The 27,239-nt window shown below is 41.5% G+C and overlaps 1 protein-coding gene and 1 long non-coding RNA gene across 2 annotated transcripts in view; one reads left to right on the top strand and one right to left on the bottom strand.

Moving 5' to 3' along the window:
- Positions 1–9,284, bottom strand: part of LOC146493239 (uncharacterized) — a 59,976-nt gene extending 50,692 nt beyond the window's left edge. The window contains exon 1 of the long non-coding RNA XR_014871986.1: positions 8,372–9,284. This is a non-coding gene — a long non-coding RNA (uncharacterized LOC146493239). The remainder of the gene's footprint in view (positions 1–8,371) is intronic.
- Positions 9,285–14,144: 4,860 nt separating this feature from the next.
- pard6gb (par-6 family cell polarity regulator gamma b) overlaps positions 14,145–27,239 on the top strand; it is a 37,062-nt gene continuing 23,967 nt past the window's right edge. Inside the window, exons 1-2 of the mRNA XM_085148072.1 lie at positions 14,145–14,504; positions 20,960–21,182. Coding sequence (XP_085004198.1) covers positions 14,433–14,504; positions 20,960–21,182 — 295 coding nt within the window. The 5' untranslated portion in view covers positions 14,145–14,432. The remainder of the gene's footprint in view (positions 14,505–20,959; positions 21,183–27,239) is intronic.

The following is a 27,239-nucleotide window of genomic DNA, read 5'->3' as shown; positions in this document are numbered from 1 at the left end:
TGAGGAGAACGGAGGGGGGCCATGTTTACCTCTCTCTCTTGGGGCACTGCTTTAGGGTCGGAGGAGGGGGCTGGCTTCACCAGGGGAAAAGGGTGGTTCTTTCTAAAAGGGAATGGGGGGTGGAGTGCTGTGGGGAGTACTTTAGGAGAAAGGGAGAGGGGGGATATAAAGATTTATACTTGGGGGAGGCCAAGGTGCTGTAGACCTCCTTCCCTTCTTTTCAGCGAGACTTGTTTTCATTTGTCAGAAGGTCCAGTAAAATATGAGGAACAAACGCTCACCCTTGAACACTCAGATTATCGCACGTTCAACTCCCTTTTTGTAAACTGTTAAACTCTTCACACGACATTCGCACCTAGACACAGTTCACGCGGTGTTACTGCCACACATGTGGACACAAGAGACCCAAGAAACTACGAGTCAATCGTGGCAGCCAAGCAGAAATAAAGGTTTGAGCACGAGCTGCCTCCTCTCCTCGCAGCTTTACATTCATTTTCTTACATTCAAAGAAGGGAGAGGTAAATGAGTAATTAAGAATTCAGCTCTACAAAGTGTTTTTTCATGGCCTGACTTTTTATCATTTTGTTAAATCGTGTTCTCAAAACAGCGTGGATTTCAAACAATCTCACAGTTAAAGGGAATGATACGTGACTAGATAGTGCCAAAATGAGCTGCCTGTTTGTTATTTAGCTCCACACAGACAAAATCAGTTTAACTCTGGCAAACACCTTCGACAAGCCTCCTCACCCCTTAAACTCTTTCTCTCTCTCTTTCACACACACACACACACACACACACACACACACACACACACACACACACCAAAGGCCTCTTCCCAACAAAGCAGCAGAGGAGCGCGAGAGGCAAAGAAATAGAGAAAAAGGAAAATACACGCTTGACTAATCCTTGTATTCAGAGTCGGTAGTGCCTTCCCCTCCCTCTCCTCTGACCATGAGGGAGTGTGTGTGTGTGTGAGAGAGAGAGAGAGAGAGACAGAGAGAAACTGGCACTCTCTAACCTTGACATTTTAGCATCATGGGGGCGATGAATGAAAATGACCACAATAAACGTGGAACGGGAGGAGGGAGAGGAGGGAGACGATCATAAGAGAGCAGAGAGGCTCAAATGGTGAAGGAGCAAAGATCTATCTATCTATGGACATAGATATAGAGGGCAAAAAGTGTGTGTGAGTGTTGTTTTTGTGTGTGCGCGCGAGTGTCGCTGTGTGTGTCCTAAGTCAGCAGCAGCAGCAGCAGGGAAGGAATGGGATCTTTGCTCTAAACAGCCTGCTGGTTATTTAAAGGCCTCGGGGCCTGTGCTAGATTGATGTTGTTTTCTTTCAATCAAGGAGCCGTGTGGGACGCTCTCATGCTGCAGACTGCACGCATAAACACTCTTTACTGCTCTTGTAGGGAGGAGGACAGGCCGAGACGCTGTGTCTGCATCCGCCTGTCTCTGTACCCCCCACAATCGCCTGTCTCTGTCCCCGTGTGTCTCCGTCGGTCTCAGAGATTGATGGGAACTTTTCGTAAACCCAACACAGCTTTAGGACAACGGACATATTTCTCAGGGGGTCCTGATGCTGACGCGGGATGCCATATTGGCAGGTTTTTTTCTTAAAATGCATCCATGTGCACATTGACTAAACTTTATTTTCACCCCATCCCGATTTCTCAGTTATACCAATGTTATTCTTGTGCTCTCACAGTTTTTGCTTCTTGCTAAAACGTCATTAGCATGTTGTTTTGGGGTTTTTTCTACTGTTCTGTGTAAAGGAAATAGTGTTTCGAGGTTAAAGTGCTACACAATGACTATTTTTCACCCTAATAAGCCTTCATTACTCATCCTGTAGTCATCTGTATCACAGCCTCATGTCTTATTGATATCCTCTTACACTGAGTTCACCTATTAGCACTCATCTCTGGTGACCTATTACAAAAGTGCACATGTGTTAGCAAGGTTTATCCTTTCATTTGTTACAGAAAAACACTTTTTTTTGTTCCTGTGAACTCTGATTGCTTTTTTGAATAATATACTACACACATGCAGACACACACACATGCACACACAGGACACTGACTCAGATTCATTTCCTGAATGCTTACTTAAACTTTAATCAGCTCTTAGACAGTGAGGTTTATGTTTACAGATAAGGAAGATGTGTCCTTATGTGACTTTGCAAATAGATTTAGAGCAGTATACACACTCTCAGCCACACCTTCACAACTAGAAAGGACTAGAAGTTTCTCTAATGGCCGGGCTATCTCCTTAAGGCACAAGTATGAAACATAAGGCCCAGGGGGCATAATCAACCCGGCAATGACTCCAATCTCGGCGACTAGGCAGCTTTGGAAAATGTAGAGGAGTGCATAAATTCTGAAGTTTTAAGTGTATTTTCCTATTGATACCCCCCCCCCCCGACACACACACACACACACCACCCACCACCACTCCATTAATTAAGATTTAAGACATTAAGATGTTTTTTATTTTATAGTTGGTTCACAGGAAAAAGGATTTTCTGTGAATTAATGACTATATATTTTATAATTACAGTCTTCAAAATGAAGTGCCTGAACTGTTTTTGTTATTTTACACCTTTATCGTGTAGTTTTTACTGGTCCAGCCAATTTAAGGTTAAAGTGGCCTGCATGCGGTCCACGACATAAAATGAGTTTGACGTCTCTGCCTTGAGGCTTATACAGAGTAAGAAATAAAAAGTGAGGTTATAAACTGCCCAAAGGTCTATCAGAAAAGTATGTTTTATTTACCCGCTGCAGACTTCACCTGCAGATGTTGAATGGATACTGAATTACGTCTTCAATTTCCCCTGCTGCCCCAAGTATTTGCAATCTAAGACAAACTACACCTATCCAGCTTTCAAGGCAAGGGAGAATCTCAAAACTGTCCTCAGCTTTTCCCCACAAGCAAAAGATTTATGCTCACATTTTTAAAATATAAGTAATCGATGCGTCATACACCACACACACGCACACACACACACTAATGACTCGGCCAAGCAACTCTCCCTTCAGATATTTTATTCCAGAAGATACCAAAGAGGGGAAAAATATTAAACATTTTTTAGTTGAGCTCTCTCTGTATGGTGCGCTGACACGCCGCTGTTCAGGAGACAAACTGTTTCAACTCCTGTGGGCAGAGAGCTTTTATAAATCTATGACCTGAATTTCAACAGGAGATATTTTCACAGAGAATCTTAATAGAGAAAGCCAAAACGAAAATCACACAATGTTATGTGCAGCACATTTGACTGTGTAAATGAGAAGCCAGTAGTTGTTTTCTATCAGGCAGCAATCACAGCTGAAAGTGCGAGTAAATCTGAGTGTTCCTGTTGTGACAAATAGATTCTGGCTTCGAGAAAACCTCTCTGTGTAAATACATAATCTATGATTTTAATATCGCTCCTCACTGTTTCTCTAAACTAGTCATCACTTCGAGATGATTCGCTTCAGTTCATTTTTTATAGCGCCGGATTACAACTGTTGACTGATGGCATTTATACTGTAAGGTAGAGACCCTAAAGTAGGGTCAACGGGGGGTCAGCTAAGCAACAGTGGGGAAGAAAAACTCCCTCTTAACAGGAAGAAACCAGGGAGAACCAAGCTCAGGAAGGAGAAGCAATCTGCCATAATCTGCTGGGAATTGATGGAAAAGAGGTAATAAAGGGAGAGCATAAGAGCAAATGTGAGCAAGCTCCTGGTCACACTGCCGTCTGGTCGAGAAAGAAGCCACACCGAGATCTCGTTGTGTTACACAGAAGCTGAGGTCTGCTTTCAGGACAATCAAGAAGTTGAAGATGGGCATGTGCAAACGTTTTCAGAGGTGCTGCAGGAGACGACCTCAGGTAAACTTAAATCGAGTGTGATCTTTGCTTTTCATGAGCAGAGTTACTGAATTTTTGAGGGCAGTTTGTGTCTCTGATATGGATTTCACTGTGTAGTCTCTATTCATGAGATGAAGAATGATTCTGCACAGATTATTTTAATTCATCTGCCGAAGCCACGTTCTTTTAGTTGAAGACAAGACCACATTTGACCGTTAAATATCCATGCACATCAACCAATAGCTGCAGTTCATTTTTATACTGTTGCATCAAAGCAAGAAGGTCCTAGGTTTGAACCACAAGCTGGCTGAGACCTTTCTATGTGTGGTTTCCAAGTCCTCCCGATGTACTTAAGCTTCCTCCCACAGTCCAAACACATGCATGTCGTCCACTAGTGATTATAGTGTCCATATGCATCAATGTGTGCGTGAATGATTGTCTGCTTCTCTTCAACATGTACCCTGCCTTTTGCCTACTGACAGCTAGGATAGGCTCTAGGCCCCTGAAGCAGAAGCAAGAGGATGGACAAATGGACTATTTGCATTCATATGTGATGATTATAGGAATAGCCTGCTGCTGTGCAGGTTGGGGACAGAGACTACAACACCTTCAAAGGTTACCGGTTAGTCAAAGAGGTGGTAGTCTACTCCTGAGGACTCTAAATATTCCATTATTCCCAACATCTTTTGCATCTCCATGGCAACTAACACACACACACATGGGCACATGCACAGACACACATAATAGTCTCTAAAGAGCATAAAAGGGGGGTATAACTCAGTTTACTTGTGAGCTCTCTGTACTTGACTGCACTGCTGAGTCTCGCCATTGTTATTTCCAACCAATTAGGCAGCACCGCTGCAAAGGCCAAATGAGACCTGTTACTATTATCTAACAGCTTACCTTTTTATAGACCTGCATGTTATAGATACTGCCAGCTGAAATGCAGGGGAAATTATTACAGTCATGGTGGAAAATAACTGGAACGGATTGTGGGACGTGTTGGATGAAATGGCTCAGGTGAAAGAAAAGGTTGGTGAACGCGCACACAAACACACACACGCATATAGAGATGCGCACACGCCTTCGTCGCAGCAGTATCCCCTGCGCCTTTTTCTTTCTCATCGACCACAGCTATTGACGTACTGAATGTTGGAAGGCTGAGTCAATAAACAAGAGGAAAAGCTTTTTGAAGCGAGAGCGCCTGAAAGGAAGAGAGGATCCAGGATGCATTTGTACGTATGTGTGCGTGGGTGTGTGTGTGTTGAGTGCATGCATTCATGTGTCACCTGCACATTTCTTTCCTCTCTCTCCCTCTCTGAAGTGACTTCGTCCACACTGTCTCTCTCTCTTTCTCTACTCACGTCTCCTGTCCTCCCTCTAGACTCATAGAGCTGAGTCGTTAATGTTTAATGCTCACTCAGGAAGCAGACACGCTCATGAGAGAGGCTCCCTGGCACACACGTATGCACGCGTACACACACTCACACATCCTACATCCACCTAGCAACGCCATCCTCATTAACAGCCTGAGATTTGACCTTTCACCTCTAGACCAGATGGCTGATGTTTTCATTCTGGAGGGAGAAGAAATGAACCAGGAGTGGCTCCACATTTTACAGCGTCACAAGAAAGATGGAGGTGTTGGTTTGTCACCAGGAGGAATCAGAGAGAGCTGCTGCTGAGACTGCCCCTTCTAGTTGCATATCATTTGGGAAGATTTTTCTAAGGCCACACTTTATAACATCAAATTATACCTGTGAGATAAAAGTGGTCAAAATATTCTCTGCCTTTTATGGTTCAACTGTTCAAAGTTTGGGGTGAAACAGGCCTGAGTTTGGAGTAAAGTGTCTCTGACTCCCAGCACTGTGACGAAGTCCAGATCCAGCTCCAGGTCTTTGCCACTTTACACATCAAAAGACTCCACAAATCACTCGGTTTGGACAAGAGGCAGCATTTGCACAAGGCTGAGAGTAAGCAGGCGTCAATGAGTGAGAGGTTTCATTGTTTAAAAGAAAAGAAAGTGTGTGTGTGTGCGTGTTCATACGTGTGTGCGTATGCGGTGTTAAAAAGCGACCGAGACAATGACTGAAAGCAGGCCTGTGTACGTGCCTGAGCACATGTTCGTGCATGGTTAATGGTAAGGCAATGGCACCCTCAGGTGGTGGCAGGACCGTGATGGAGTTATCTCCATGTTTGCGTGCTCACGATTGATGAACTTTATTTATAGAAGTCATTCATCATGTACAATGTTTCGATAAGCATCCTGTGACCAAGTAGTTATGACTCCCATTAAATGGAAACCCACAAAAAAAATCCTTCTCTCATACGCGAATAGTGACAGAAACAAAGATAATCATGAACCAAACTTCATAAAATTCAAATAAAAACAAAACAAAACATGTTTAACGAAAAATAATTACCCGTCATTAGTGTACAGCGACAAGTTGTTAGGGGTGTAAAGTTTGTGAACATTTTATTGACCCTTAAAGGTACAGTACATAAAATCTCACCAAAAGGTGTCAGTAAAGTAGACAGAACATGCATAGGCTTTATTTATTTATGTATTTATATTTAAATACTTGGCAAAAAATATTGAATTAAATAGCAGGTATCAATTAAATATTTTATTTTTGGTTAAACAATAGTGAGTGGTACTAGATAGTTTTCCAGAACGTGTGTGTATGTGAGTCAAAGTTTTGCTTTGATGGATGTTTTCCGGACTGGATTCGCTCCAGAGTGTTTCAATATATGGGTAGGCTGTCAGTCCACGTTTTACCTCAGTTGTCAATGCCGGGTGAGAAGTGTCCAGGTCAATAGAATGACTTTACAACTTAGTCTCTGTTAGCTACTGTTAATCAGTATAAGTGAAACTTTCTTTGAAGTCGGACTTGGACACTTGAATAAACTTGAATAAACTCCAAAGAACTCTAATAGAAGAGTGAGAATCCAATCAAACTATTTATCAGATGGAAAGTGAGATTTTTAGGAAGCTCAAGCCCAATAACTTAGTTGGCACAACATTAGTATATAACCAGCTGTTGTTGTTTAGTTGACTCGTTGTCAGCTGTCTGGAGGTGGGAGGGTTACATGTCTAATCCACTGACAATAAGTAATTGTTACAATATCGGGAATACATTTGCATATTTTTGCACATTTTTGTGAATTATAGGCCTGATTTCAGTTTAGGGGGTGAGGCTTGAGGTGAGGAGGATGGCATGGCCCCCCTGTTGTAGCCATACTGACCTGTCAGTTCCTGCCTTTCTTTCCACCTCATGCTCTCTGCCTTAATCCTCTGTCTTGTGTGTTTACGTGTGTGTAAACACACGTGACAGTCCCATGGTTTATTGGGGATATGATATGAGATATTTGGAGACTTAATCAGAGCAAATATTTCAGTTGAAGGCAAATAAACTGCATCCCAAAAAATAGACCAACCTCCACACATTGGAGACTATATTGAAAGACCTGCTTGGAGAAAATGTTGAGAGGTTGTCCAAACAGTGACGTGCTGAGCGTAAAGGCTCCAGGATTTATAGAAGCACTCAGGGGAACTTTGTAAAAGGGCCTTAGAACTGGTCAGAAGTTCACAAATGGAATGACGCTTGCAAGCAGCAACTACAGGCAGTCAACCAGAGCTGTATCGCATACTAAAAACGTAACATGCCTCATTCCCCTTGTGGCATGTACCAAAACATGCAGTGCTAATTTATTGGTCTATTTAAGCTACAAAATATCCAGCTCTCTCTCAAATATAACATATTATTAATTCACAAATCAGTAAATACTGAAATTTGGCAGTATTTTAAAGGAAGCATTTTGTAGAATTGGCTACGATAGAATGATAAACAAAGATACCCATTGCTGCTGATCTACACAGTTCAGAAAACAGATGGTTTTACATTGGAAATAATATTCCTCCTTACTAACATAAAATTATAAGGATATCTCATTTTAAATATTTTTTATATGCAAAGAGCACCATTTTTATTTCAGCATCAAAAGGAATTAGTGAAATAGGACCTAAAGGTTTAGATGACATCATACAATGGATATTACAATGGAAATAGCTGGGAGATCCAAATTCTTCTACTTTAAGTATTTATTTAATCAAGGCCAGTTTAAGCCATCTGTATGAAAAAAGTATATATTATTCAACAAAGGTTGAAGGGACGGGGGGAGTACTAGTAGAAAAACTAGAGGATCCGCAACAGGGCCTTGAGGGACACCATAATGGTCACATGGTTACTAGTGCAAAAAAAGAAAAAGGACATAGGATGATGTAGTAAAAATATTTTTTATTAGTAGAGAAACATCAATGGCAGATAACCTCAGAACTGGTAGATAAACAAAAAAAATAATGAAAATGTGTAATTCTATGGATGAAATCCCAAGATGAAGTCCTGAAAACAACTCAGCACTATGCTATGGCATTGATAGTACCTGAGTGGAAATCTCACCAGCCTGAAGTGTACAAATATGTGTTTTTAATCAAATGGCAGCAGATGTGTAATCAGCACTACTTACCAAGTCGCCTCCACAACAGAGGTGAAAACCTTCCAAAGAGCTTCTCCCAGCATCGCTGCATGTGTTACTTCACTCTCTTTATACTCTTTGCTTCTCCTCCTTCTTCTCTGTCTTATGCACAGACATATACTCCAAGAGAATCACGCTGCAGGAAAAAAAAGAGGCAGAGACGGAGAGATTAATTTTCCATTTGTCAACTTGTGCCGCATTTAATTTTGCCATTTAAGTCAAAGGACATGGCTGGAGAGGCTGGTGGTGTGTCATGACGCAGTGATTCCAGAGACAGCTCTGCTTATGAGAAAGCTCAACCACGATGTCTGTTCAGTATGACCTGAATCTTTAGATCTGGCTCTCTCTCTCTCTCTCTCTCTGTGTGTGTGTGTGTGCGTGCGTGCGTGCGTGCGTGTGCATGTGTGTGTGGGGGTCCTCTTTTCTCTTTAATCAGAGAGTGAGTGAAGCAGAACAGCGTGGTGGGCTGAGTTGAGGAGCCTTTCTGTTGGTCTGGCTGGCATTCCTACCCTACTATAACCAGCTCCGGATGTTTTCCTGTCTCTAAACAAAGGATGGATTAATGTGTGTATCTCTTCATCTCACTGTAATCATCTCATCTCACATTACCAACAAAGGACCACCTAAATTCAGACATAGTTAGCTGGATAAAAACCATAAACTGCTATGAGCTCTGAGTGTAAAATGACTGTCTCCTCATTATGGAGACAAGCAATGATGCATCCAGCCTTCCTCATCTTTACCTGTTTTTCCTCTTCTACTGTTTTCTTCTTATTCCTCATTCTTTTATTCTTTAGTACCTGTAATTTGTTTATGTATTACTTGCGCACCTTTCCACACCTTCTTTCTTTCTATATTATCTTTTGTTACTTTTTTCCTTTTATTGACTTCCTCATATTTATCCCCTGACAGTTCAAAACAAATAAGCAGCAGAACAATTAAATTGTAAACTGTAAGCCACTCTTAAGATTGTAATATTTGGCTTTGGTCGCTCTTACAGCAAGTATCTGAAGTAAAACCGCATTTTGCCTATATCAAACAGACATATAATTTGTTTTTTTTGGGGGGGGGGGGGGTGGAGGGGGGGGGAATAACATGCGTTGTAACTGTTGTGTCAGCTCTCTATGTGACTGATCCCATCCCCCAAGTGCTTGCTGTGTGTATCTTATGTGGGTGTGGTCTGCCCTCTGGTGGCCATATGGGGAACTCTCTCAGAGTAAAAAAAATCAATATCCCAACATTCCATTGGAAATCCACGTGCTGTCATATATAGTAATGCGCTGTAATGTGCAGCTCATCTTATCCATGTTGTTCTGTTCACTAAAAAGAAGAATATGCAATTAAATCAGCCATAAACACAATGAAGGTTGAATATTTCACTGTCACCATTACAGCCACTTGCTTATTGTATCAAAAATCTGGTTAACATACAGGACCTTACAAAAGCCTTGAGCCATTTTGCTTCCAAAATATCCCAAGCCACTTATCACTGACATGAATCAGTGGGATGAACTGTGTTGTGTTCATCAGGGGCAACAGGTCTTATGGACTAATTAATCCAAATTTTATATTTTTGGTTCAAATCATTGTCATTATATATTAAGGATGTCAGGAGAGAGGTCTTCATCCATCTCTATAACATGGTGGAGGCTCTGTCATCATTTGGCGCTGCATTTCAGCCAGTGGTGTTGGAGATCAATTTTTTTGGAATTATGAACACAGAAAAGTCCACTGAGATTTGAATCTGCGATGCAACCCATCTGGCAAGTGTCTGGTTGGTAACGGCTTCATTTTTCAGCATGACAATGATCCGAAACACACTGCCAATGCCATAAAAGCACAACTGGATAGACAAGCACACAATATAACACTATCAACCATGAATTGGCCTCCCCAGAGCTCAACATTACTGAAGCAGTGTGGGATCATCTTAACAAGAAACATAACAGATGACACCCAAAATCCAAAGAAGAACTTTGAATGTCCTTCAAGAAGCCTGGATAACTATTCCTGGAGATTTATTAAAGAAATTACTCGAAAGCCTGTCAAAAAAAAGTTCAGGCTGACTTTCAAGCTTGTTAGAATACAAACTCTGTTTTCCATGTATACACTATATTTCCATTTATACTTGTTTAAATAAATCACAGCACACATTTCCTATTTTCCCATCAAAATATAAAGAAATAAGCGATGGCTCGGGGCCTCTGCACACTGCTGTTTGTATAGACTCATCTCACTGCTGATCAGCCCCAAAGCAGTAGCAGACCCCTTTGTCGTGTTTTGAGATAACTTTAATAGATTTAGACTCATTCTGAATAGAGTATTGGATGGCAACTAGCCAACATCCTAGTTGGTTGTGTCTGTATTGAGCTGATCGATTACTTTTGTGTAGTCAGCACCTTTGATGTGGTTTCATTGTATTTTTATTCACGTCCAGAGTAAATTTATATGTTTGCCTTGTAATCCTCATTGATCATGAAAGCCTTGTAACTTCCATTTCAAAGAACATACTAGTGATTGAAGCTTCTTTATGAGTTATGGCTTTGTTTTGTTTCCTTGATGACACATACAGTATTCTTGTTAAATCATTAAAGATGTGAGATGAAAATCTATGTTTAAAAAAACTCTGTTCATTCTGTTTGATGTTGCATAAAGTTTTATATTTAAAAGAAAGTCTGGATGTTGTCCCACCATCTACAGAAAAAGCAAAATCATGTAAATGGCTTTGCTGCAGGATAGCTGATTAAAGTAAATGTACATCCCCCTTTGTCTCTTTCTCTCCTGATTGATTGCCTGGCTTTTGAGACAAGAAGAAAATAAATATCTTTAAGCCAAGATACTTTAGTTGCACAGAAAACTAAAAGGGTTTCCCCCTGCCAACGCCAATACACTATACTGCAGTTTTAAAGAGCCAATGTGGGCCATCACTAAAATTTAGTGAGATCTTCCTTTGCACATGCTCCACTACTGCTCAATGAAGTTTCATGACATTTACTTTTTGTGTAATGTTGATGACAAACAGAAAGACTGAAAGCATACCTTCACTGACAGCATCCACAATAGTTCGTGGCAAGACAACAAACCCTAAACCTTCAGACCGTGTCATTTTTACTTGTGTTAGATTGTTCTTCCAAGCGGCCTGCAGCAGATCAGCAACCTGACAGGACCTTCAGCTCTGATAGGACACCAGTGGTTGCATGCTGGAGCAGCAGGTTGAGTGTCGTGGATGACAACAGACTCAATAAACTGATCCGCAAGACCAGTAGCGTTGTAGGGATGGAGCTGGACTCAAGGTGGTTGTTGTCCAAGATAGAGACAATACTGGACAATAAACTCTCATCGACTCCATGGTGTGTTGGTCAGTCAAAGGAGCGCGTTACCCAAATGCACCACTGAATGACACAGGAAGTCATTTCTTCCTATGGCCATTACTATGTATAACTCCTCCATCTACACAAGTACACACTGCAATAGTTGCACACACTTAATATCACATCGTCTACAAAGAAAAGTTCCAATTAATATAACAAAGGGGGCACCTCAGTGTCACCCATATATATGTAATTGAGTGTAATATACAGGGATATTTATGATTAGAGCTATTTGTATTTATTACAGCGATTTTGTTATATTTTGTAACTTTGTAATATATTGTATTCTATTTAGCTTAGTTAGTTATTGGATCAACTGTGACCACATAATTTCCTCTGAAATTATTAAAGTATTCTGATTCAGATGCTAATTAAGGAAATGAATGGATGTTCTTCCAAGTTTTGGCAACCAGGGAACAGGGAAATGAGTTCTTCTGATTGACACACAACAAAAACATCTATCCATCGTTCCTTATGGTAGGTTTATGGCAATCACCTGTGATGATTCAGGCCCAGATTGTTACAACTGCAAAAGATTTAACTTTATGTAGAGGAAGGTCAGAATTTTCCACCATAATTCAGTTAAAACATATGCAGATTTTTTAATTTACTGAAGCACACTGACTAATTCACGCTGTAACTGTTGCACTGTTAAAGTCATTAAAACAATACCACACATCGGCCGTTAGTGGGCGCAATACGCTTGACTACTCGTTTTCATAAAGCTAGTTATATAGAGCACCACCACATTCACCTCACAATATTTCATTAATTATTAACTAACAGCAAATATGACAGCATCAGATGTTGCAGAAACACATCAAAAATCACTGTCTCTTCTGCAAATAACCAAATGTCAATGTAACCATAGTTCTAACTTGATTGTGGGCACCCATCAGATGTAGTTCTGACTACAGTTGATAAACATTTACTCACTAAATCTACTACAGCGTAACTATCCCTGCATGCAGTCACATAAGAAGCTCTGCAGAGTCTGTGCTGCAGGATCGCAGTGAAACCTGGGTTTGGGCTCTGTTTGTAAGCAGTCAACACATTCCTGAAGAGAGTAAACCAGCAGCACTTTGAGCTACTGAGAGGGTAGCAGCCTGCAGCTGTTGTGCACAGCCAGCTTCAGGGGCCCAGGAATGCTGTCAGGCAGGATTGCGGATGGGATCATGGATGCTAATTAACGCAGCTGAAAATTAATATTCCCGATCAGCTGGTTCTTACGCTGTGAGGTTTTTTGTTCAGGTTGAATGGCTCAGGATGCCTATACCTCACAAAGGAGGGGGTGTGAGATTATCACGTTCCAGGGGCAATTAGAGATGTTTACCTGGTGCACTTTGAAGCTCTCTGCTGACAGAAGAATAGCTTCCTCTTGGCCACCCAAGTTGGGTGGTAGGTTTTATTACAAATCCCGTGTAACCTGGATAAAAGATGGTTTTGTGGTCTGTAAAAGATCCCAAAAATAAGACTTAAAGGTATCATAGGCCACATTTAACTCCATATTATGAGGACAATGTAAAAATGCAAGTAAATCTTCACCTGTTATGTATCTGAAAAGTTGAGCAGGCTACAGCAGATGGTTAAATATAAAGATATCTGGCTGTTTTCTTCACACTATGGTGTTTTTATGTGTTTGAGTTCCCAGTGGCTCACGCTTCACCTTCACTTACAGAGGTAATAATTGTAAACTGAACTGTGGGGTTATATTAAAAGATATTTGTTTCACACCACAGGGTTTGTGGGCTTACATCACCTTGTTTGGATCAATGAATTCAATCATTTAGCTACAGACCTTTTTAAAAATGTTTAGAAAATCGCGTCCTCTGGTGTCTCGGAGGTCCAGCGTGCTCAGTGCTGCCTTCACAGATTCTGGAAATGCACGAACTAACCGGAAAGACCACTTTTTTTTTACCCTGAATATATTAGGCTATACATTGGAGAAGGCGGGGTTAGAGGAAGTCTGCTTACTTTTTACATCTATATTTTTAAATGCTTATATATATATATATATATATATATATATATATATATATATATATATATATATATATATATATATATATATATATATATATATATATATATATATATTGGTTTCATTATTTTTTTTCTTCATATGCATCAAAAGACGACTAAACACGGCTGATTTAATATGATATTTTTATTAACAGGACATAATGCATATCAAGTTGTTATTGTTATAAATATTTGTGTGTGTTTTGTTTGTTTGTTTGTTTTGCGTTAGCATACATTTTTAAACCTTAATCTATTATCAGTAGTAGCTGTTATTTACTCAGCCTTTACTGACTACAGCAAGGATACAAATAGATCCCGACTGAGGGAGTTGGAGATTTCGTGCGGTACGTGAATGCATCCCAGAATCCCGTTTTTTTAAAGAGGGCTGATGTCATTTTCAAAACTTAACTCACACTCCTCAAGTCAACGCGGCGAGTCGCACACCTCCTGCTCTCTCGTGAAGTCCTCCCTCATGTCTGTCGGAGCGCACTGAGAAAAGAAAAAAGAAGTCGGGGAGGTGAAAGAAACACGAAGTTCTGTGGAAGAAGCGAACAGGGAGAATTTTTTAGAGCAGAAAGCCCGGGACCAGAGCCCCTCTCTCTGTGGGCAAAGGCGGCTGAACTTTTTTTCTTTCTTTTTTTTCCTTCAAACGGGAAAAAATGAATCGGAGCTTTAATAAGTCGCAACCTCTGCGAAATCCTAACTGCAACGCTGTGGAAGTGAAAAGCAAGGTGAGTGGAAACTTGAAAGCCCTGCTTGGTGGCGGTGTGGGTGGATAGGATTTGGGGGATTAAAATAATAATAATAATAATAATAATAATAATAAATGTTCACATGGCTGTCCCGTCACGGAGCCGGAGCTGGTCGGACGGTGTGCAGCCTACGCCACATAACTATTTCCGCTTTTTTCCCCGTGAGTTGTGCGGGGAAAGTTGCAGGTTCTGGATGTTTCTCTCATTTGCAGTGATTGTTTGCTTCTTACTTCCGATCCAGATTGTGCTGATTTGACTTTCTTCCCCGATGCTGCTGTGGGTGGTTGATGGAGGGGGGCTGGGTAGGTGGGTAATGGGGTTGTTTTTGAAGCACCTAGCTCTCCAGATTTCCTACAGCAACAAAGTTTCCACCTGTTAAAGTCATACGTTGCACTGAGTTTTTGTGTTTTTCCTACACAGTATCAGCCTAGCTCTTTGTTTTGGATCTTTTTTTTTTAAAACGCTGACAGACTAATGGACACACAAACATCAAGTGGATTGCCAAGATTTCAAGTATTATGTCTCAATGGAGTGCCCTGATTTATGAAGCTTTTCATCTCAACACGTACACAATACATCCACATGAGCTATGCAGTTCTTATTTAAGTTTATACTGCAGAGGAAGCGTTTTATTTTTGTTTTGTTTTTTTGATACACAAGTGACTGTTTATGTGGGCTCTGTGAAGAACTACCAGCTGACACTCATCACTTGTGAACCCCACAATGATTGCTGGTGACCTGCATTCTAATCCAGTGTTTCTGATTTATTTGTGAGATAATGCAGTATTCGCATGTGTTCACACCTGAGGGTTAGATGGAGAGATGGGCAAGTGGTGCAAAAGGTGACTCATTCGCTCCTGAGTCGTTTCCACCTTTTGGCCGCCCGGTTTCAGTGGGGTGGTGGACAGATGGAGCACAGATGCTCTGATGGTGACAGGTGGGTGAGCATGTACTCACACAAAAACGGCCAAAAAGGATAGTGTTTGTGTGTAGGTGGGGTTTTTTGTTCTTTTTGTTGTTTTGCCATTTTTTTATTTTTTTTTTGCTGCAGGGTTTGTTCCACAGAGACAGGAGTGGTCACTCCGTGGCTGCCGCAGATTGTTTGTGGGTGGGACTGGCACGCCAGGAGCTCTGTGGCTAGAACAGGCAGGTCCACCGGCGTCACCACGGCACACCGTCATGTCACCACGTCACACGTTTCCACTTTTGGATCAGATGTGACTCATCCCTCTCCGTCACGTCACTTTAAGCGGTTTCACATTTTGTTCTGCTTCGTCAGGCTTTGTTTTGTTTTGATTCCTTTGGGGTGTGTTGGGAGCTCTAACACCTTCCCCTGTGTTCCCTCGCGTTCCCTCATGTTCCCTCATCTACCTCAGTGAAGAAATTAAGCGTGTTGATGAAACAAAAGCTGATTATTTGGAGAGAAATAGCACACTGACAGTTGAGGACATTTGAATACCTGTAAAGGGAAATCTTATCTGTTACATAGCTCCGCCACAGTCTGGGCCTCTGAAGGCACAGAGGAGCAGGATCAGCTACACGTAATTCAGTTCATCATTTAGTAGTAAATAATATGATATCCTCACAATACTTCGGTCACATTACAATATTATTGCAGTTTTAAAGTTTTGCAGTAATATGTAATGCAATCTATCACCATTTTCAAACTGCAGATTATGTCCTCAAAGTTAAACTTTGTCAGTGTTTGTTTTATCCAATAAGATAAAGTTATCTTGCTTTTTCTTTCCTGTAAAATGAGATTTTCCAGACTGCCAACTCTGGCACTAAAAGCGTGCTGTAAATGTAACCTAATACTTTACTTTAATGAGTAAAAGTTGTTACATTTTTAAGAAATACACAGAATATGAAATGAAATAAAAGTTTTAAAAAAATAAACAAGACCCATCAATGAGGTTTGGGACTCATAAATTGTGTAATACTCATCAAGACTTACCTTATGTAAACACGAACAAAACAAAAAAATACACAATAAAATGTATACAGACTTCCTACCTTCTCATTAGATACAGATGTTTCCATAACAACAACTATGGTTCATAGTAATATCCAAAGCCAAACGGCTTATTTACCGACTCGAATCATCCTCGTATTTACTTTTGTTTTGTTTTTATATAGTTGTGCAAACTTGTGCCATGACAAACAGGTTTTCATTTCCTCTACGTAGTTACTGTAAAGTTGTAACAGTTACTGTTGGTTCCTACAGCCGCTTTATTAAACATGAAGTTCTCTCTCAGTACGTGGAGTTTTTGTGTGACTCGAAACAAACTCTGATAGGAGAAAGATGCCGCTTTGATTGCAGAAGGAGATGCAAATCACTTCTTTGGTTGCAACTGGGGGACACAAAATCTCCCAAGTCAAACGCGTGCACCTGGTCGCTGCGGTGACCTTTTTGTGAATAAGGAAGCCCCCAAAAGTAGCTTTTGAGTGTCTTTGGGTGCAGTTGAACATTTGAGCATTCATTTTTGTTACGCGATTACTTTCTTTAAACCAAAAGAAGTTGAAATAATCCATTTGTTAAGCAGAAGCAAACATGGCCTTTAGGTGCACTCCCTTTTTAATAATCGTATGCCAAATAACGCTCTAGAGAGAAAAATGTCTGTTATGAAGACGCTGCAGAAATGCTGAGGTACATTCAGATTTCCAGAAGTGTCAAGAGTGTTACATATGTGATTGATTGCTGTTGTGTGACTGGTTCTTTCTGGTTCATGTTTTTTTTCTTTTGTTTTGTTTTGTTTTTTTTCTTTGAGAGGAATCTGTTTCTGTGATAAGCTTATCAGGGCTAACACTGGAGGTGTCTGGCTGCCTGTCACTGAGCCCTCAGCCAGGAGCTGCTGGTTTCACTCACATCAAGCTCTTATCAGTGTTTTAGGAGATGTAGGGGGTTGAGTGGAGTGGAGTGGGGTCCTGTGGTTCTCCTTTATTAAATACTTATTCGTCTTTTAAAATCCTGGGAGCCTGTAGGTGGTTTCTGAGGTGAGTTACCCCAACTTACAGAATATTAGGTAAGAAAAGAGCCAGCGTTGGCCAGAGACAAGAAGTCGGTTATCTTCCATTTTCTTCAGTGTGTCAGTTAAAAGGCTCCAGACATGTTTCAGCCTGTCAGACGTCACTCTGCAGCAGTAGGCCAGCGGAGCAAGTGATGTCATGTTTGTAGTGGTGTGCTCTAAGAGTCGAGGTTTAGCACTGAGGCCCGTGATTAATCGCGCCATGTTCAGACTTGCTCGTACCTGAGACCGGGTTCTGCTGGTTCAAACAGATTTCTTTTTTCGGACTGATCACGTGCTGCACTAAGAGAGCAGTTGTGTTCAGAGGATAGTGATACGCACAAGTATAATTATGCTGCGGTACGTGTAGCGTAGTGTATGATGTCTTTCAGAGTTGATTACAGTATATGCGCACCTCGGATTCACTTTCCTCGATGCTAACAGCACCTACTTCACTCTGACGAACCTGCTTGTCTGCTTCTTGTGTCATTGTAATACAGACTGAGGTTTATGAGCTGAAGGTGGGTGGCAGGTTTTCAGAATGCAGCCTCACACATTTGCCTTTCCCGCTGCCTTGAGTCAGCCTGGCAACAAATTACACCCGGTATCCCCCTAAGTCTCCTCACACACTGCCTCTTAAATTTATGTGTCATCTTCTAATTACAGAGCTGGTTAATGTATCCCCCCCAGCTCCTCTTCTTCCCAGTCAGTATACTGCTGCTCTCCTATGTCAGCAGTTTTCCTCTTCTCCCTCCTCCTCCTGCTCCCTGATCATCTCCTCCACTCTTCTCCTCTGCTGTCAGCTTCCCTCAGCTGTGAGCTGATGATTACAGTAACAAACAGCGCCTTAGTCTACAAATTACTACTCTGATTCAGACCCCGGTGCTGCCACTGCTGCTGTCTGTTGTTGTAGATTATTGTGCCGTGCTTCTGCGCCTCAGTCGCGCCTTTGTGTGCTTGTCTCAGTCACATGATGACCTTGTCGTGACCCTCAGGCACGCTCTCGTTGGCGATACAGTGGCCTACCCAGGAAAAGCTAAAGCCCAGTTGTTCAAGTCTGTGCTTTTGTGTATAAATAGTGGGTGGGAGGAGTGGCTGCCTGCTACTGTCATGCATGGCTACCTGAATTCTGCTATTGTATAGCGACCTGCTTTTCATTTCCTGGTGTTTTCAGGCAGTGCGCGACTGAAATTTGTTTTCTCGGTGATACGATCTTGATGTGCAGAGTAGCACGTAAAGCTACAGCGTTTCCCCCAGGAAATGATTTAGCTGAGATGGAGAACCACCCAGACCCCGATGCATCTTATCCAGTTATAATTTTAGCCAGTGTAGGAAGATCCCAACAGCAGGCACAGATGTAAAGGGACTGGGTTTTAGGGAATGTGCTCATGCAGCTTATTGCAGATAAGTAAACTAGAAGACTGGTGTGCTCGGTATATGAAGGCCATCTAGTAAATGTCAGCCTGGTGAGGGGCTGCAAATGTACTTGTGGGTCCTTCCATGTTGGCGTTTCAGATGCTTCACAGCTGACCATCTCAGATGTGGCTGAAAATATTCCAGGGAAAAGAAAGACCTCTTATAGCAATTGTGCAAAATTTCATGACCCTAATGTTGTTAGTTTCTTCTTTTTTTTTTCTCTCCAAGTATTTTGATGGATGAAGTTGAGGTGGGTTTACTTTTGTCTTGTTTTCAAATCTGAAAAGCTACTTGAGCTAGGTCCTGCAAATGTTTTAGGGTAAGTATCTAGAATTCTGCCTCTGTGAATGTTGACTCTCTGGAGTGTAGTTTAGTTTTATATACAAGGCATAGAATAATCATTCAAACAGTACAAATAAGGTGAATGGTTTCAGAGCCCAAAAAATGGGCTGGATTTTTTTATACCAATGCTGCTGTTTGGTGATTTATTTATTTATTTTAATCAAATTCATTTCATCCAAATTCAGTGTGAAGTCTGGTGCTGACTTTTCTCCTTTTTTTCCTAGTTTGTTTTGGAAATTATGCATAATTCCTACTGATGAGTGCATCTTTCCCCTGGAACCTTCTCTTAGTGACAAAAATTGGTTCTTCTCTTCCAATCCACTATGTATGCAAGATGGCGACCACTGAGGGTTAGAAGTTTGCAGCTTTTGTATTTATTTTTCTGTTGGCTACATCAGAGTCCTTTGAGATTATCTGGAGTCTTCATGTTGTAATGCGCTCAAAGTACTGCAAATTTAGAGACACCGAATGAATATTGCTTTATTAGAGATCTTAGGAGTGATTCCTGGGGCATTATCCTTAAAGTGTAGTTGTTTAAGCCTAAAGAGTGAAATCAATTACAAAAGGCAACACAAATGACAACAGTTTAAAAGCATCCGCACCAATGAAAAAAGTTACAATAAACCCATCAACATTGGATCTTGGAAGAAAACAGTTATTAAGTTTTGATATCTACAGTTTGCTGAGAAAATGTTTCTTTCAAAGAGTAATTCACCGACCAATGAATCATCACTGTGGGGGTTCAATCCATCACAAAATATCATTGGGCAAGATACCGAACCCCAACACATGCAGTGGAGTGTCAATGTGTGTTAATTCAATTTGGTGTTATTTATACATTCCCTCAAGGCACTTATATTAGTTAGAAAGCACTTGGGTAGAAAAAGCGTAGAAAAGACAGGAACCAGTTAATCTACTATTTACAATAGAGGCCTCTGATATTAAAAAGATGAATCAAAGTTGCACAGCTGCCTGCTATGGTGACCCCTGGTTAATAAGAGAGAAGCTGAAAGTAACCTTATTCTCATGATTAAGAAGTTTAAGTATCTGAGTTATTAATCACTGGATTGTTTATACATTCTGGGAAATGCACTCATTCATTTCTTTGCCAGAAGCTTGATAACAAAACTTTGAGATTTGTCAGTTTCGTACAAAGCTGCAGACACCATAGCTTAGCACAAAACCCAGAGAAAAGGGGAACAGGGAGAGCTTAATTAGCTTTTTGTACACGTTATATAAACAAGACTCGGGCTGAGATTTACAGGTGACTGTAGAGGGATTTTCACACCTTCAGATTGCTGATGTAAGCAGTTTTAGTTGTAACTTTAGCTCAGTTACAGAGATATCAGTCGTCTCCCACTGAAAGTATTTTTGTTCTATATTTCCTGAAGGTTTCATGTTGTGTAATCCAGTTGTTTGGAAAGTTACACTCCTCTTGCGTTATTTAAAGTTGCAGGGAATCACAGCTGTTCAGTTTGTTTACTGCTTCAGGAAAAAACCCTTCCTTTCTGGGTGCTTTATGTTACATAAGGTCACAACCACACGCTCGGTGAACTTCCACCCTGTGACTTTTATGTGGAACAGTCAGAATCCCAGTTTCCTCATCCTGTTTGGTTGTCCCTCTCACAACTCCTCTTTTGATTATTCCTTTATTTTTTTTCCTCTTCTCAGTATGGGGCAGAGTTTCGCCGGTTCTCGGTGGATCGGGTCAAGCCCGGCAAGTTTGAGGAGTTCTACAAACTCATCCTGCATATCCACCGCATCGCCAACATGGAAGTGATGATTGGTTACGCCGACGTTCACGGCGACCTGCTCCCGATCAACAACGACGACAACTTCGTCAAGGCGGTGTCAACCGCTCACCCGCTCCTCAGGATCTTCATACAGAGACAAGGTAAGCTCATCTACACTGTGTGATTTCCTTCGCCTCTTTATACCCCGCAGATTACGTCTTTAATACTAGTTTAAATATTTATTTTCAAATATCCTCCAACTGGTAAACCTACCAAACTATCAACTGTTGCATTAACTGTGTCTTGGGCTGCAATTATGGTGCTGACTAGAATCAAGTTTCCCCACTGAATATTTCCTGGTCCAATTATGAGGGCTTTTTGTTTACTTCATGCCAGGCCTTCTGTGTGTGTCTGTATATGTGCTTTTGTGTTTCCGGCTCTCTTATTGGCTGGATAAGTTTCAGTCTGCCTCTGTCTGCCTTGGTAAGTCCTGTGCCTGATCCAGAGGAAGCCCTCGCAGGCATATGAAAACACACTCATGCGCACACAAAAATACACACACGCACACAGACCAGTGTCTCGGCAGTCCCATAGAAATCAGGTCATTGAGCAAAGGCCTGTATCCCGGCATACCAGACATTACTGAGAGACAAAAGATCTGCATGAAAAGAGAGACTCCTTACCGGGCTCTCTCAGTTTGTGTGTGTGCATGTGCTGGTGTATTTGTTCAAACACAACACCACGGCACTCTGAATGGGAACCAACTCCTAGTCTCTCGCGCACTCTCACTGATCCCAACTCTGGAGAGGGTCTCGACTGCTGCCAGCCAGTCATCGAGCATACAAATGAATCTATTACCATTCACGTCTATTCATACCCACAATCCTTCTTGGAATGTCCCTCGCTCGGTTGTGTAATGAACGGGTTCACTCCAGGGTATTGTTTTAATTGTCAACCAGTGGTTCAAAAAACAAAAAGATATCCACAGATTTCCAGCAAGAAACCAGGTTGAGATATTTGAGAGGCCCAATCGGAGTGTGAGTCACCATCTCAAGAGATTAAATGTTCAGACCAAAACCAACTAACTGTAAGTTGTCTCATAAGTCATCCTGCAGTAATGTTTGACTTAAAAATAAAGGCTGATTCGACCAGTCAGGTCGCGTAAGTGTAACACCTGAAAGCCATAATTTGTGTCCTTGTGGTTTAGCTGACACGTCATGCATTACTTCTCACTGTCCTGCTGCTTATCGAAGTGTCTATATTCCTCTGGTGATGCATTTGATTCTCATGAATATTCCCCCTTGCTGGCTTCTTCCAGAGCTTTTAATACAAAGGGGAAATTTCCTCAAACACCAGAAGGACAGAGGAGTCTTTGCTGATAGAGAGATTTGGCTGCTCTTATTGTGGGAGGGGGCGTATTTAGTGCTATTGTGGTGGTGAACTGCTGACGTGGTTTAGAGGAATTTGCATTGTTGTGACTGATGTTGAAACAGTCGGAGCATCCTTATGGCTCATTTATGCTCGCTGCAGTGGTTTCTTTGGACACCAGTGATGACGCCTCATCCATTTATACTTGCTTTTAAGGCGCTTTTGTCTCAAAGTTGCAGAAATCTCCCATGGGGCTGGACATGCTGGCAGTCTTGGCTTAAGCTCATCTGTTAGAAAAATTAAGAGATGCACAACTGGGCGAAAAAACGGCAAAGAGCAACTCGTGCCAACGGGTATGATGTCACTTTTGTCATCCGTTGCCGTTCACACGCAGGAGAATGGAAAGTATAAATGTGCCCCGTCACTGGGATTCACTTGGCGATGTGGATGTCATGACCATGTAGTTGTTCTACTTTCCAAACTGCCTGGAGTCTCCTATGAAGAAGTGCATTTGTGCTCATACCAGACTAGAACATACCTCTACTTTTGCACAGAGCCTTCCCCACATTCAGTGTCTGAATGTTGAAATTTACATCACTCGACTTTTCACAAAAGAAATTGTAACACTGGTTTTTTGTATAGTCTATTGTTAAGTGCTGGACAAAGAGTTGTGTGTTTATGATAGTGTGAGTACCTTATGCCTGAGAGAAGATGCCCCTGTAACCAGTGTAGTGGCATGGGAAAGTGTGTGTGTGGGGGGACTGTATCAGTCAGTACCAGCCTGTTAGTGTGGGTCATCAGTGGTGTCGCCACATTACTTCTCTGTCTGCTCAGATGAAAGGAAAGGCTTCACACACTCATTAAAACAGTGTGACTCACCATCCAGTCACAGCAGGGGGATTGTGTTTAACCTCAACCAGCCGTGGCTTTCATATTGATCTAGACATGAAAATAAAATCTTAATTATAGAATTTAAAAAGTTACAGCACTGGATGGCATGTGTAGCTGTTTCATAGATGCAGTTTATAATGAAAAACTTTAAAAGCTTTAGGGAGGGGAAAAAAACATTAAATGGTGCCCTGACATACCAATGTTGTTTTGGTCTAAAGGGTTTGATTAATAACTCAAAATCTTTGTACTTCATTGCTCAGACAGACCCTCCCTTCCAACACTTGACTGGTCATCTGTCTGTGCTTGTGTATGGGCATGTACCTTTTCAGTGTTGCTCCATTTAACAGTGGGTATTTTGAATGTGCCCATGTCTCTTTCGTCTACCTGATACTCCCCTGCCAGGCTTACATTTCCATTGTTGGTAAAACTGCTTCAGCACGTGCCACAGTTTTGTGGTGATGCAGTGACTGTGATGCTGATGGTCCAGGTGCTGATGGCAGCTTTTTTTGTTTTTTCTTTTTTTTTTTGAAGTGGTAAACTTCACCTGCAGAGTACAGGGTTACACTTTGTGGTTTTTGTCCAAGTAGCCTCTCATTACAGGGTGCTTGTATTTAATCATAGCAAAGAGAAGATAATTGTTAACATTGTGGAGTGAACTGAGATATCTTTGATGTCCGTTTTTGAGTTTACAGAAGGTGATTTCGATTGCTGTCGTTGTCGGGCAGGGTAGACTCTTAAATATTTGCCATGCGCAAAGAATTGAGGCAAACGAGGGATTTTGGGGGGGTTGGGGGGGGGGGAATAGGACACATGAGAAGATAAGAGTTGGAGGAGTTCTGTATGTGGAGTTCTGCTTCTCTCCAGTGTGTGAGCAGTTTGTTGTGTTGCCAACTAATGACTCTAAATTGGGATCTCATTTTGGGGGCAATGCATACAGTGACTCCTGTACCCTCTTGTTTTCTCAGCTTTTGCTTTCCAGTTTAATACGTCAGTAACTCCTACAGTGTTCCAGCACGACTGACGTATTGTCAGATGTTTATGGTGCGCTTATCTAGGGAAACTGCAGAAGTACTAACTGCCCATTCATATTCTGTCTCAAAACAATGCAAATTAAGATATAGATAAGCCTAAGAGGGGAACACTCCTTACGCTGATGTCAGCATTTCACCAGCTTCTATTTATTTATTTTTCTTCTATTAAAGTGGATCTATTCATATGCGTTTCACTATTCTTTGTCATTAGTTGTATGGTTACAATACAGCAAAAGTTTCAAATAATCTTGGCATATAGTTCCCAAGCTCAGGCTTCAGACTGCTCCAAATGCAAAATAAAGGCGATCATCCTGCTACGATCATCTCAGCACACAGCTCCGTCTTCCTTCAGTGTTCCATTTGTGGTCAGCCAAACTCGTTTTACATTGTGGGCCACATACAGCCCACTTTATTCTTAAGTGAGCCACTGAAACCTCCCTGTTCTGTCACTGTTTAGAAGTTTAACTGCACATTTAATCCCAGACACATCTTAATATAAGAAAAAGAACTGCTATTACAACAGTGTGTTGTAACCATCTGTTGCTGGTAGTAAATGAAAGAAATCTAGAAGCACAACTCTTTGCCCAGATTGGGCATTTTTTTTGTTAATTAGCAGAAAATGACCTTTTATGTTTTTAAGAAGTCTTTAGTAGATGGGGGGGGGGGGGGCGGGAACCTGGAACTTTTCTGTCTTTTAACGGTTTATTTGGTCATGTCGATATACTATGAAAGGCAACGTGAGAAGTCCTTATCAGTAGAAAATGATGTAAAACTCCTGAAAATGCAGGTAATCGTTCAAAAGTTATGCCCACATTTTCCAAAGCTTTGGGGTCTTTGTTGGGCCAATTCTGGCCCCTGGGCCTCAAGTTTGACACCACTGCTCTAAAAGAAGACAAAGGAACTAAAACAGCCTGGGCTGCGCCGAAGAGCAGTGTGCCATGAATCACACAAAATTACTCTAACAGAGTCTAAGAATGTAAAATGTGGAGTTGAAAATAAGTGTAATAAGTTCCCCATAAATTAACAGAAATATTAACTGACCCCTGTTGGTCGACACAACATTGGACTGAATCTATCCAAGCTGTTTCTGGAGTATAACAGGAACTGCACATGAAGGCTTTTAATGTGCTGAAAAGCTTTGAGAGCTGACAGGCTTCAGCGCCGTCTTGCAGGTAGTGGTGCACAGCTACTAATTTTCCACACTACAGTAATGACTCTAATAATCGTGATGAAGGTCTTTAATGATTTGTGTACACTGGATTACAAGTGGGGCTCAAACGAGGACATGCATGTTGAATTACATTGAAACTGTACCTGCACTTACACCATGGCAGACACAATCTGCATCTATCCAAGCAAAGCACATTCCTGTTTTTAAAGGGCTGGTTTTTGGGGAGGGGGTGGCGGGGGGGACTGCAGTTGTTTTTGTAGACTATGCCAGTGGCCTGCACACAGACTAAACTTTCAACAGTGACAAGAGACCCCTCTTTGGCAAAGGGCTGAAAGTTTAAATAAATAGATCCAAGGTTGTGTCTGAGCGTGCTGGGCAACCCAGCTGCTCTCCCCACCTGTGAAAACTACGATCAGATACCAATATCGGCCAAATGAAAGAAAGATGTGGCACCACAGCACAAATAGAAAAAGCGGTGGACTGTATCAGCAGCTGTGCCAGTTTCAGCTGAGCTGTGCAGACATCCAGACCGAGACTGTTACACAACAGCTTGGACTGCACAGTTGCTTGGAGATCAAAGAAAAAAGGAAAATATATATTTCTGAATGTCTCCACTTTGCAGATTTCCCGCAGATGACCTTTTATTTACTTTTTTCTCCTAACACAACTACAGAGCTGTCATACAGTAAAGTTACATAGTAACAGGAAGAACTAATGCCGCCTGCTGAAATTGCTTGAGTGGAAGGGTTATTAATTGTTTTAGCATAAGAGTCACTTTAATCGGGTGCTTCTGTTCATTGCAAACTGTTGACATCCAAAATGTGAGGAGGGGGGAGGAACATGTGGGAGGTTGAAAAATCGACTTTCTTTCATCCCAGAATAAGACTTTTGAAATTAATCACAGATTAATCAAAGGGAGTCTTTGTCACAACAATGGGTTTTGTGGTATCTGGTGCACACACCATGCAGTGTTTGCTACTAATTTCACTTCTATTTGAGGCAGATGGGGTTGCACACATAAAAGAGGCACACATGTTCTGCAGATATTTTAATTGTGAAGTACTTAATGAATAACTGGGCGAGCTATTCGGCTGCTTTTTCAGTCTGCAGAACAAACAGACTACATTCGAGTCCACCTGTCACGACAGTTTGGGTGAGCGTGGCGTAGTGGCAATTTAACTTTCTCCACCAGGATGAGATCGTCTTTGGAGGAGTGGCTAAATGATATTAAGGACCATCACAACGGCAACCAGGCCAGCCAAGCAGTGGAAAACATGTGATGGACCAGGGTGGTCCAGGGTGAGTTAGTTAGAAGGAAATGATCTTTCCAAACAAGACTGAAGGGATTCCCCCCCTAGTAAATCAGGGAGGATTTTGTTATTGCCTCCACATATACTTGCAGCCAAAGTAAGCCTGAGTGTGGGAATCATGGGGATGTTGGTGATATGGGTGAGGCCCACAGGTTTGACCTTAACCAAACCAGCCCTGACCTTTCCCACTCTGGAGTCACTGTGACAAAGAGCAGGAGCTCTGCTCAAACTAAAACCACACTCAGCAACCCGCATACACGTCCCCTCCTCACTTACCCTGCCTCAGTTTTTCATGTGATAGAAAATTATTAAATTTCTGTTGTGAAATTACAGAAACACTTATCAAAGAGAAGATATTAGGCAGAATTTACCATAAGAAGGAAAAAATGTTGATGTGCTAAAAGGTGGTTAAACTTTTAACGGTTTATGCCTTCGTGTTGACGACAT

Source organism: Neolamprologus multifasciatus, chromosome 22 (genome assembly GCF_963576455.1).
Source record: "Neolamprologus multifasciatus chromosome 22, fNeoMul1.2, whole genome shotgun sequence".
In the NCBI taxonomy this organism is placed as follows: domain Eukaryota; kingdom Metazoa; phylum Chordata; class Actinopteri; order Cichliformes; family Cichlidae; genus Neolamprologus; species Neolamprologus multifasciatus.
This window is presented reverse-complemented; position numbering and strand designations above follow the sequence as displayed.